Source organism: Vanellus vanellus, assembly GCF_965231255.1.
Source record: "Vanellus vanellus genome assembly, chromosome: 4".
NCBI classification, from domain to species: Eukaryota; Metazoa; Chordata; class Aves; order Charadriiformes; family Charadriidae; genus Vanellus; species Vanellus vanellus.
In genome coordinates this window covers 13,859,304-13,872,749 of record NC_138909.1, presented here as the reverse complement: position 1 = coordinate 13,872,749, position 13,446 = coordinate 13,859,304, and the positions used below count along the sequence as shown (strand labels likewise).

The 13,446-nt window shown below is 43.4% G+C and overlaps 1 protein-coding gene across 1 annotated transcript in view; it reads left to right on the top strand.

The window, feature by feature from the left end:
- The first annotated feature begins 369 nt into the window (after positions 1-369).
- Positions 370-13,446, top strand: part of RNF150 (ring finger protein 150) — a 122,435-nt gene continuing 109,358 nt past the window's right edge. Inside the window, exon 1 of the mRNA XM_082483119.1 lies at positions 370-889. Coding sequence (XP_082339245.1) covers positions 424-889 — 466 coding nt within the window. The 5' untranslated portion in view covers positions 370-423. The remainder of the gene's footprint in view (positions 890-13,446) is intronic.

Here is a 13,446-nt window from a genome sequence, read left to right as displayed (position 1 = left end):
CACCCCCGGGGGCGTCCGCGGGGGGCCGGGCCCGGCGCGGCGCCCGTGTGCGTGGAAATCCCCCCCCCCCTTTCCTGCTGCTGTGCGTGCAGGGGAGAAGGGGGGCAGGAGGAAGCGGGGGGGGGGGGGAGGGGGGGCGGAGACGGGGCCAGCCCGAGGAAATCAAAGAGCCCCGAGATGAATTAGGCAGCGGGCTGCAGAGGGGAGGGCTCCCCCCCCCCTCCTCTCTCCCCGCCCGCCCTTCCCGCACACGGCGGCGGCGGGAGCAGCGCCGCCCCGCACGGAGCCGGCGGCTCGGGGCACGCCACAGGCGCACGCAGGCAGAGCCGGGAGACGGGCGGCGGGGGCGGGCCGGCCCGGGGTAGGGGTGGGGGTGGTTGGGGGGAGGGGGGGGGTGGGGGGAGAAGAGTGGGGGCCCGTCAGATGAAGATGGCAATGTCTGTGATCCAAGCGTGCCGCAGCCTGGCTCTCTCAACATGGCTGCTGTCCTTTTGTTTCGTGCATCTGCTGTGCCTGGACTTCACCGTGGCCGAGAAGGAGGAGTGGTACACGGCCTTCGTCAACATCACCTACGCCGACCCGGCGGCCGGCAGCGCCGAGCTCCGCAGCGAGAAGAGCGAGTGCGGGCGCTACGGCGAGCAGTCGCCCAAGCAGGACGCCCGCGGGCAGGTGGCCCTCTCCGCCTCCCCCGCCGACCGCTACGCCTGCGACCCCGGCACCCGCTTCAACGCCCCGGCGCCGGGCAAGAGCTGGGTGGCCCTCATCCCGCGGGGCAACTGCACCTACAAGGACAAGATCCGCCACGCCGCCGCCCAGAACGCCTCCGCCGTGGTCATCTACAACGTGGGCTCCAGCAACGCCAACGAGACCATCACCATGCCCCACGCAGGTGAGCCCCGGGCACCCTGCCCGCGCTCCGTTGGGCGCACCCCGAGTTCTCTGCCGGGTGGGCAGACGGGCCCGGTTTTCCTGTACGCGGCGCTCCGCTCTGCCTTCTTGCATCCTTGGGGTGGAGGGTGTCCTCGTGCCTCCTGGCAGGGAGCAGGGTGGGCTGCGGGCCTCGCCGGGCGGTGAGTGCCCATCCCAAGGGCCACGGAGCACCTCTCCGTGCTGCCATGGCAAAGGATGGATGTGCCGCAAGCCAGCAGTGCACGCTGGTGCTCCGGGGGTGAAAAGTTTGGGAGATGTAAAGTTGGGGTCTAATCGGAGGAATAGACGGGACCCTGAGCCCACTGTAGGGCACCGATATTTTGTTGTGTCTTTTGGATTCTCTGGCAGGTGCCGTGTGGGATGGGGTGTGATTGAAACTCTTGGAAGAGGAGAAGCGTAGTGTTTATGGTGCAGGCTTATCAGGAGGTGCCATAAAGTAGGGAACACAGTGTCCACTGTCTTGCCTGCGATAGTGTAAAAGCTGTGGGATCGAGTAGGAATGCTGAGTATCCGATTTGGTGAGAACATGAGATATTTTGTTCGGGATTGGGTGGGATTTCACTCTCCCAGGTGAACGGTCTGACGGAGTTTGTGCTCGGGTCCCAACATGTGCACGTCTAAGTAGAATCAAGCAGAAATCCAGTCACCAGGAACAACCTAAGCCTTGCGTTATGCCCACAAAAAAAAAAAGCTGTTTTGGTAACAATGTTTAATCTGAAATAATGTTGTTTTTAAAACAGATCACCAGATTTATGTTTAGGGACGGTGTTTTCTGCCAGGGGTCACTGGTCTTTTATACCAACAGCCTAAGCCATGGAGACTAAAATGCCACCTATTGTGAAATCTGTTTGGTTTGCATCCAGTAACTAATCATGCCCAGCTGTTTCATGCCAGCTGAATCTTAGCAGAGTTAGGGGTAAATTGAAACACAGAAAGGCTGCAAAACAGGATGTTATTCTAATGACATTTTGAATTTCCACATTAAACCAGCTAGCATGGACGTGGTGAAAAACAATTTGTTGCCTAACTATAATGCTATAATACTGCTGAGGCAAAAGTAGCGCTTTTGGAACCTCTTGGGTGCAGCCTCTTTAAGAGATTAACCGTTTATTTGGGCAAATTCATGTTTCTTTGGTAGGATTGGCGGAAGATGGGGGTGTTTTTTTTAGTATTTTCCATCGGTTTTGTGAGACAAGTAACTCATAACCTCTTGAGCTTCTTAAAACTGTGCTTTATAACCTGCAGATGGTTTAGTAGCTGTTCAGATTATACTTCTTGGTGCTTAAGTATCACAGATTATATACTAAGCAGTATAAAGTAGTAGGAGCTTGGCATACTTACGCACCCTTAAAGTAAAGCTCAGGCTATTTCAAAACTCAAGATGCATTGCTTGTTCTTGTCTAGTGAGTTTCTCTAAAACTGCCAACATGTTGGATCAATTAATGGTTTGCCTGTTTTTAAAGTATGCGCTAAGCTGGTTTCCCACACAAATGGTGTTTTATTAAGAAACAGTGGGAGTAAAAAATGCATCTAACCTTTTCAAATGTTAGCGCTTTTGTTTGTTTTAAAGTCTAAAATGAAGTAAGCAGGGAATCTTTCTTACTGAAATTGACCCCAGCTTTCAAAAATACGAACACGGTATCGCTTATCTTGGGGGCAGCTTCTTTTATGTCATATGACTCCTTACAGTTTATTCTGAGACTCCTTTTTGAGCGCTGAATTGCTACCCAGCAGTGTGATTGTACAGTACCAGAGGCTGAAATGAAAGGAAACTTGCAGAAAATAATCTGGACTTGTTGAACACGGTCAGTGAGACCGAAGGGCTTTGCTGATTGATTGTTTGAGGTTGTCTTTTTTTTAAGGATTTTTGTTCTGTGCAGTTGAAAACTGGTTGTTGGTCTTACCTTAGGGAAAACCTGCCCTCTGCGTACAGTCAAAACTCAGAGGAGTTTCGGAGCATAAGTCTGCTGGAACAGGAGGAAAAATAATATTCTTAAACAAATACTTGACAAACTAGCAGGGATTTTGAACTGGATTTATCTTTACTCTTCCTCTTGTACCACCATTATGCTGGGACAAAGTGAATGTAGAAGCTGTGTAAAATTATCTTTCTGACTCGCAGCCTTTGACGTTTGCTTCGTCCCAGTCTAAATGATAGCGCAAGATTCAAGGGAAGAATGAATCAGGCTCTTGGTTTCTGAGTTCAGCAGCATCTGCGGTGCTCTGCCTACGCCAAATCCTGGAGTGGGAAGAAGAAAATTCCATCCTGGAAAATACTTGGGGGGTGGGAGGGGAGGCTGAAATATGACCTAAAAGGCAATTTAAAAGTCGAAAGAAATATGATGCTGTGCGCTCTTTTTTTTTTTTTTTTATCCACAGGTTTTTTTTTTGAGGTTTCATATAAGCTTAAATAAACTCTTTCTATACAGAAAACAGTATATCCTGTTGCATAACAATGTGGCTCCTGCACTTACTAAAGAACTATTACTTTTAAGAGAGATGTTTTTCCTTACATACGTTCTTCTCTTCTGTATGCTTTGCCTTCTTTCTTTTCCTGTCATTTTATCTCTTCATGCTGCTTTTTCTGCTTCTCTCACCCCCGCTCTTCTTTCTTCATCTCTACCCCGTTCTTCATTCCCCCTCTTGACCACGTTAGTGTGCTACTCGGTAGAGCTTTGCCCTTGCCGCTTTCTTCCCAAAGCTCTCTTTCTCCTGCCAAAGATCTTACCTCACAGCTGTATGTTTAATTATATTTCCTGTTTTCTGCTACAGTGCACGCCAATGACCGTTTGCTAACACAGTGCCTCCTGATTTTAAAATCTATAGGCAACTGTAGCAAGACACTGTTCTTGAATTTGAAGGAGAATTGGTGGACCTCCCTCTCCCCCCTTCCCCCCCGACATCCCTACCACCCCCAAGTCAAAACCAGGGTGGTATTATATTGAAGCTTGTTGTGGAAAAACTTCAAATGCAGCTTTCCAGGATTTATTTATAGTGCACCAGACAGAACAAAGTGTGTGATTTGAACCAGTTCAGTCACTGTATTGAAAGCCTTTGCTTTCAGGGAGCTTGTACTTAGGTCACTGCTTGCAAATCCAGAAGAGTGAGGTAGGGTTGTGACATTGGCGTTGACAGGGAGCGCAGAGCGCTCGGGTTCTTGTGCTAGGACACACTTAGCTTTGGCATCATCTGCTGCAGCCTATGCAAAGCGGCATCTTTATTTTTATTGGCTTGAAGTATAGTATCGGAGCTGTAAGTCCAACTTGTTTGCTTTTTGACTAAGTAGGTTTTAACCGGAGAAGGGAAAAAAGCATCTAGAATGTCTGTTTCAGATGCTTTTTATTTCTCCTAAATCAACTTTTCTAGTATAAAAGTACTCTAATAACATAGGGGGTGTTCTTTTTTCTCCAGAAGAACAATCTATGGTGTTGGTTTCTGATTTGCTTTTTTTATTATTCAGAACAAATTAGCTCTTATTTAGGTTTGAAAAGGCTCTAGCCGCTGTGTCTACATTTAATAACCTAGTATCAACTGGAAGTATTCTTACTACCTCTTGTAGCACGTCTAACACTTTCTCTGAGCTGGATACAGTAAAGGAGCCTTCCAGAAGATGATTCAAGGTGAGAACTTCCCTCTCTCCAGCTCTTATTTGAAGGAACCTTAGTTGGCCATTTCTAACTTGGGTATCTGTGAGGTGCTTGGGGTTAAGGGGGTGTGGGAACTGCGACCAGACACATGATTCATATGTGGGTAAAAATCAAATCTTTAGTATTCAACACAGTTTGTTACATTCAGTTTGAATTCTGGGGTGCATCAGAATATCTCACAGAATGGATATGATTATTAATTATGTGAAGTAAATTACATCCTGAGTATTTTGCACCAGAAGCATATGTGAGTCAGGCAGTTTTGCATTCTCCGTATTCTGCTTTTCCAGTGCATGCCATCACAAATTTTAAGTCACGTGCTGTGCGTATGACAGCCCGTTTTGAATGAGAGGCAGATGCCTCGTTTTTTTTTGTAATGGCTCGTACGCGCTGGCAGCAGCTGTCAACTGCATCTTTGAGACATGAGTCTCATATGTGGTCTAAGATGACTCTGACTTCTTCCCTCTGTCTTTGGCCCTCAAGTGCAGCACATGTGCCCCAGATTGCATGAGGAGGGCACGGCCATCCCGCTGCAAAACCAGGTGTGTCCCTCCACACATATTGTGAACGTGGCCAGCCTCGATCTCTGCCCATTCAGCTCAATAACAGTTTCTTCCCTCGTACTCAGGCTTCTACATATTTTAAGATGTGTTGGTAGTAATTTTGGCTTTGGGCTCTCCTGTAGATTTGCGCTGACGTACAAATTAAGCACTGTTGAAGATTTCTCTCTTTACAGACTTAATTCAGTACTGTATCTACATTTGTTCCTTTACTAAAACAATTGTCTTCCTAAACTTATGTTGAATTCTAATGAGGAAAATGTGCTGACAGCATTCACACCAAATTTACATATGGATAAGTGTAAATTAATCAAGGGTTGGAGATTTCAGGCTTCCAGGGCCTGCCATAATTAGGTTCTGTTCCAGGCACCCAGGATTCATTCCTAATAGAAACCAACTCAGTGGGGGAGGGAGGTGGAGGTTAATGCATCTCTGAGCCTTATCCATCATGAAATTGAGGGGTAGCTGGGGTGTGCTGCCATCCTTAGGAATTCAGAGCAGCTCCTGCATCCATTGTGTGGGCCTGGCTGTCAGCAGTTTCTGAAAATCTGATTCTCAGTATTTATCGAAATCAAGGATTTCTAACATCAGCTAGAGCCATCAGTGGTGCCGACAAGTTGTCCCACTGCGTTCACGAGCGAGCCGCACTTCTGCCTACTTGTTCTGCTGTGGTTCGGTGCTAGACTTCTCTTCTACGGATGTGTTCAGTGATGCCAAGTGATGGGGAGACTTTGTGATGTTAAGTAACTGGTTTAGCTTTAACTGACTTTAAAAGGATGAACTTGACCTATAGGGACTATAGCAACAAAATAATCTGTCTCTGGCACTATTTGGGACGACCACTTCAGCACTGGGGCACTGAGTTTTGTCATTAGATGAGACGCTTTTTGCCTTGTTGAATTTTATGTCTTCTTTCAATGTCATGACTGGCTTGCAGTCGGTGGAAAGACAGGAAGTCCACCGAGATTTGGATCAAGTCATAAGGTACAGCTTTCCCTACAAAGCGGTGAAAAATTGATTCACTGAAGATTGCACTGATCCTCCAAGTTTTCTGATTGCAAAAGCAGTTAGATGTCCACATGCCCTTTGGTTATCTGCAGCATTTGTTTGCGGTGATATTCATACAAGTGCTGTCTTCAGATCTCCGCAGTAGGAAGTGATGCAGCAAGAAGAAAATATTTCTCAGAAACAAATCTGTATCAGCATTGATTCTAACTGCTGCCTGTTAATCTGGAGCGCCTCCTTTTGGTAGGCTGTCCTTAGGAGAATGGCTTGCTTATGATAAAGTGATGGTTTGTTCTAGTCCCATTGGTATTTTGGCTTTAAATTGGCATATGTTAGCTTGGGTTCTCAGAATACTGTGGCAGTCTGTGGTGAGTGTGTTAACCCCACTGTAGCTCACTAATTCATATAGATATATTTCTGTGCTGCCGCCCTTCACGGTACATCACAGAGTACAGGAACATTCTCAGCAAAAAGGGAGAGAGACCTACAGTTTGTTTAGTATTGGCACTTCAAGAGTCACTTTTCCTGGTAAGAGAAGAGGACACTTTCTACTTTTCTCATGTAAGCAAAGGACTAAAAGAACCCATTATTTTGCCGCGCTTGTTTGATGGAGCTCATAGCGCATTGTCATGTGAGATGACTTTTAAGTGACCTCTGCCTCCTTATACCACAAGCCAGATTGATGAAGAGTTAGATCATTATGAAGGGACAGCCCAAAGATTTCTCCATTTCCCACTAACTTCTGCATAGCTAACCTGCACAGAAACAGCATTCATTTCAAGACAAGCCCCACTTCTGCCCTTTCAGTTGCATTCGAGTACTAGTCACTTGATGACTTCTTTGGTACAGAAGGGGCCAAACAATACAATCATTGACTCATAGAAATCAGATATAGAAAAGACTGAGTAGTCCATGTAATCTGTCACTTTACTGCTTCCTACAGTGTTCCCCTCTACTACTGTCACAGTGCTTTTTGCTTAGCAGCTGGCAAAGGAAAGAATCTTGAGGTGCTTCAGAACCAAATGCAGTCTATGTAAGCAGCAGAATGATGCTGAGGCAACAAACATAAAATGTAGGAGGATATTAAATAGTAATACTATATCTTGCAATAATATTTAATTCTTATAATTTCCACAAAGTCATCTTGGCAGAGGCATAACGGCTAAAGGATAAGGTTTAAAACCAACTGTGTCTGTTGTACCGTGCAGTTTAGGGGAGTATATGGCAATTGCAAGAAGAAAAAGGAGGCACAATGTTTTGTAACTGGTTTTGTCCAAACAGGCTTACTCTGTTGTGTCTTGGTTCCATAGTGGGATGTGAGCCAGGACTTCATTCGTGCCCAGCTCTCTCCTTGTTTCCTCTTTTGGTTTCTCTGGAAAAGAAGTCTAGATGGATGGGCCACAGGTCAGCCACTGCACAGTTTGACCAGGTCCCGAACGCAGATGAGCAGGGGTCAGAGACCCCCTAGGGTATCCTGCTAGTTCATGGCTGCATTTAGATGTGGTATCTCAGAACGTAATTCTATTAAGGACTACAGTTTCTGTTACCTGGAGAAGAAAAGCCAAATCACTTGGGTGAAACCTCAACTTTTAAAATTTGCTGTATTAAAATTACCAGTTTAATATCTACTGTGTGACCCACTGCCCGTATTAGTGGATGCCAAGCTTCATAAGCCTAAAAGTTTGCTAATGAATTTGCTGTGAATTGAAGCTCATCAATAATAGGCTTACTGTTCTTCAGTGCATTTTGTGGACCCCTTAGAAGTAACTCTCCAGCCAGGATAGGTTGAAAATTACGGTGCTTACCATGCTGGTAGAAACAATGATTTTTAGTTAAAAATGGCTGAGTGGAAACACCTCGTCTTTCACCCGTTCTAGTAGATGGTGAAAGGTTGTAAAGATTGGTTTGCTTAGGAAACCATGATACTTTGCAGCTGTGTTTTAAAAGAGAGGCTTAACAAGGGCATTATTTATTTTTTGGCTCCTCTTCAATAAATTATTTGAGATAAACCTTGGAAAACTGAACTGAGGAGAACTGAAGGAGATGATGAAGAGATTAACCTGTTTGTTTTATTGCTATTCTACATTGAAATATGACAAGCCAGCATCTTTGATTCTGTGGTACTTAAAGATATAATAGCTTTTTCAAATAATTGTTCATTTCTTTTCCCTCTCAAGAGTGACTTATAAATAACATCAATGAAGTGAAGTGCCTGTTCATTTGCTTCTGACAGTATAATCATAGTGATATTCAATTATAGTGCTAGACCTAAGGGTCTGTCCGAGGTTCGATCTCAAATGTGATGTGTTTAACTGTGTCTATGTACGTAGCAGTCCCTGCTGTAAATTGGAAAGGTAGCCCATTTATTTTAAACTTATTTTCAGTTTGAGACAAAACTGGAGGAAAAAAAATGTTCATCTTTTTAGTTCCCAGAACACAGAAATGTAAATTGCGGCCTTGTAATTCCCCAGAGTCCTGGTTTGAGTATATTTTGTATACTCCTTAAACACGGTTAGAAGCATTACATCTGCATAGGAATGTTGTTCCTCCAGGGATACATGGAATAGGATGAGTTGGCGAGTGCTCCCTTGTGCTATACACTTAATGAGACATGGCTTTTTAAAATTAATTTGTATTCCATAGTGTTTTGAAGCCTTTATCATGAGAGAGGACCCCTGGCACTGGGGCGCTCCATAGCGAAGCAGTTCTCTGTATGCTCTTCTGCCAAGACAGCCCCCTGTTACGGACATATTTGTCTATGAGCCATCATCGTTCATCCCTGAACACGGGCTTAATTGTATAGGATATTATTCTTCCTCATAATTTGTTCCGTACATTGGACTTCCTCCCTTTTTATGTGCTCTTTGGTTTGCCTCTTACTGTTGAAATCTCTCCTTACAAGGCATCTCGTTTCTGCAAGTCATTGTAAGAATATCTCACCAGATAATATATGTGTTTTAAAGAAAATTATGCATCACATTAATCTCTGGCTTCCAGCTTCATAAATCACACATCATTAAACTGTGCTCTTCTATTTATTGCATGATCTTGCAGTCCTTGTCAGAAAAGTAATTTCTAGCACAGTCACTGTTATATTGTGTTGAATGTGTCTGATATTACACAGCAGTACTGAGAACAGACTCAAGAGCCTAGTAGGTAGGTTCACCTTTGATTAACATATATGTCTAATCTTAAGATTAGTGTAAAATGGGTTGTTATTAGTTGAATATGTATTATGGGTTGCCTGGGTTCAGACCCAGTACAATAAGCTGTACAGTTTTATTGTTTTGCTTAAATTGATTTGTGGAGCACTTGAGAAGCTTTTACACCTAGTTGTTACTGTCATGCTAGCAGAGCAATTCCAGTTCCTCATTATCAAAGCTCTGGGTGTCTTACAAGTTTCACTATAAAAGATTTCTTGGATTTTCCAATTATGCGAGAGTTCTGTATCAGTATCTGATAAAGATCTCTCTGGTTTTACATCCTGTGATGTTAGTATTCTTTGTCCTTTTCCGTTTCAGTATTTTCTATTAGAAGACAGAAATATATTTCTGTTCCTTTGCCTTATGAGAAGTCTCTGTATTAGAGAATCTTAAATCTTTGGCCATATTTCTGGGGCATGTCTGTCTGTGTACTCAAAAAGAATAATCTTTAAAACAGAGCAGTCTGCTGCAGTCTCATTCATGACTGCTTCTTATACTTGTACAGAGTACACTTTCCCCTCTTGTGCCTTTTTAAGCTTTTATTATATGCTCACTGTCTCTGAGTTTTACCTGCCAGTATCATGTTCCTGGAGTGAGGCAGCTTTCGCAAGACTGTGTAATCTCTGTGCTTGGTCTCTTATCGCTCTTTATATGTCCATGTGTTTGAAGTACCATCTAGCTGTCCGTGAAATTCATACCTTTACTAAATACTATATCAAGACTTTTCACACTGGAAAACGAGGAGCTGTCTGAGTAAAATCCATTATGTCTTGTTATAATGCTGCCTTTGATGTCTTCCTCTTGCCTTATTTTTCCTGCAATCCTCTATCCTCTTCATTTTCTACTTAGTTTTTTTTCTCTTTTTTGGGGGGGGGGTGTGAGGGTGCGTGTATAATTTCTTTACTTTCCACACTTCCAATAAATCTTTCCTTTGGACTTCTCACCCATTTTTCTGTCTTCACTTCTTTTTTTATGTGGTCTACACTTATTTTTCAGCTCTTCTAGTTTGTGGTTGGGGTTTTTTTTTCCCCCCTTTCTCCCCACCCCTTACCAGGCTGACAAAAATAGCCAAAGGCTTTCCATACAAAGTTGACTGTAAGGGGAAGCAGAGCAGGAGGATTATGCTCTTTCTGACTCTGGGTTTAAAGAGCATCTGCTGAGTGCTGTCTGCTGCTCAGGGTTGGCTTGGAGAGGTGGTACACCAGCAATGGGGAAGTGTGGCGGTGCCATTTACAAACAGAAGACTGCCAATCAGGCATAGCGCATTTGCTATGCATAGAATGGCTTTGTGCTCAATACTCCTAAGTCTTTTTTCGTGAATTCTTAAAAGACTAAATTATGGTCCCCTCTGTGTAAAGAGGAAGATCCTGCTCTTTCATGCTTTTGCAGTAGAAGATTAAGTTTCCCCCGCTGTGTGCTAGAAAACCTGACCAAGATTTTTTCCATCAAAACTGTTTTTCTTTAGTAGTGAAATAGATTTTCAACAATAATCCTGTTTTGGAAAGTTTTTGCTCTCCAGAAAAGATCTTTCAGCTCTAAGTTTGAAGAAAGATTTTATTTTAGTAAATATTTAATGTCTCAGAATTTCAGGTTCAGACACAGGTTTCCCTTTCCTTTTTTGATGATATATTGCATTTTAATCAGCTTCTACCAGCTTTAGACACTAGTTCCACCCTAGAGCACCGACCTGACTTCTTCCCAACTCAAATGTTGCGCTTCTCCAGGAATCACTGCATGCATTTGATTACAATTATTATTTAAAGAAATTGAACTCAGGTTTGCAGTGCTGGTTTTCTTCTCCCTGTGATAGTGCACCAACAGCTTTCTGTCTTCCCATAGTGTAGTCCTTAAACTAGAAGATCTTTGTCCCTTGCTGTGTATATCCTTACCAGCAGGCTGGACGTGACTTTAGCAGTGTGTCTAGATACACATGGGAATGATACTTGATATGCGATAAAGATTGCCCTCATAGAAAAAGCCATAACAAGGATCAGTAGTTGTCAGTGGAAGTGAGACAAATGCAGGCGTGTAGTAAGATGCAGTTCCCTAAATGATTGCCCGTAACTTAATGTTATTTGAATGGGCTTGGATAGCTCTCTAGAAGTCACATCCTGGAAAAATTACCCTGGTTTCTGGGAATATTGTGGTAGTATGTGTACAGGGAAGGTTAGAGAAGGTGATTGTGGTAGTGCTTTATGGTTTTAGGGACTGTGCCTCTCTGGAACTACCACCCAGATCTTTTCCACGCTTGGAGACTGTCAGAACAGCGCTGGCAGAAGCTCTGCACAGTGGGCAGAGGTAAACCCTATGGCCTGAAGCATCAGCTTGCAAGACGGGGTCTCTGCATAGCGTGTCCTTAGCTGGGTGACAGTGATGAACCAATGTCAGTTTGTTACTTCTTTGTGATTGTCGCTTGTAGACAAGGAAGCTGCAAGAAAAGGTACTTGCAAGAAAAACATAGTCTGCGACACTTCTATTTTTTGTGTCTGAAGATAGCCAACAAATGCAGAGAGCTGCCTGTAAGCCTCCACAAAGCGAGCATTTGCTGGAGCATGTGTCTCACATCGTAAAAGAAGTTGAAAGCCTTTCTCTTCCAAAACTTATATTTAAATGTTGAATACCAACATGAGGGAATATCATGATTAAATGCAATCCAGAGTGGCAAAGGTATCACAGGTGGGGTTTAAATACTTCAAAAGCCAATAGTACCATCATTCAGTTTGCCAGAGAAACAGCTGAAATAGCCCATAGATGAAAGTCACGTGAATGAACCTGAATCCTGGAGAGGTGAATTCATGTTGATGGGAAAATAATGGCCATGGAAGTAGCTTGTGACCCCTGCAGCAGCAGCGTCAGGGAGACATTCCTTTTCTCAGAGACTGTGAAACTTACTTGACCAATCCATATAACTTAATCCCCATTTCAGTTCTGCACTGACTCGTGTTTCTCACTGGTACCCACTGTCACGATCTTCGACATTTTCTTGGCTGCTGCCTCATTGCTGTTTGTCCCAGTCCTTCCTTGCTGCCTTCACAGGTGGTGGGAATGTTCCCTGAGATGATGAGGATCTTGGTCACCTTGTGCTCAGGTTTGAGCTTGTACGTTTTCTAGTTGCCTTTGGCAATGGCAAACACATAGCTTGGTGTTTGAGTGTGGAGGACTTTATTGCTCACAGAATATTGCCCAACTGGATCCACAGGTGAATTGGAGAAAGCTACCAAACAGCTTAACTGTATGGGAAGGTAATCAGCTGCGTCTAAGGCAGTCGGGATCCTCTAGTGCATATTGATTCTTCAAGGAACTCGTCTGTCCTTTTTACTCTCCTGGCCCGCTACCCCTGCTTAAGAAACCACATAGGAAAATTTCATTTTTCTATTATTTTTTTTTTTCCTCTAGAGACATTCTCTTTTCTTTATCCAAGTCCTAGACAGTCTTTCTTTTCTATTTTAAGAGAAAAATAAGACTGTATAACTATTTTTTTTCTGAATTTATAACTTCTAATGGTTAGTAGTTAGTGGTAACAAAGAATTGATGTTATCTGGTTTCTAAATATGCATGACCTATCACTTCTTTCTCCAATAATTAAGGGCTTTGTTCCCATTAACTAATTTATATAACTATTTCTGCTATTAGGCCTGTGAAAAATAACAAAGCAAGCACTGAATTTTTAGTATAGAATATCTCTTATTGATTATCTTGTACGCTTGATGTGTAGAATCTGTTCTTAGTTCTCGGCCAATAGTGTGTTGATTCAGCACAATGATTGCTGTTTGTCTTTTCTGGACAATTTATTCTGTGTCCCTAGACCAGAAATAGTTTTTGCCAATGCAAAGATAACTCTGCTAGCTTTATCACAAGGCTGTTATCTTTGGTTGTGACTAGCCCAATCTGTTGTGGATTAGCCTGCAAAATTGGAGCTACTTTGTGTATACAAAACAATGGACTGTTTGGTAGTAATGATAGCAAGGAGGCAAGTATAACTGTGTCTCACCCTGCGCATAGATCAGTACAGCAAATCCTAAGATCTCTTATTTGCAAATGAGACTGATACTTAAAAATCACTTCTCACTTTACTAAGGTAGTGATTTTGTTGTCATAAAA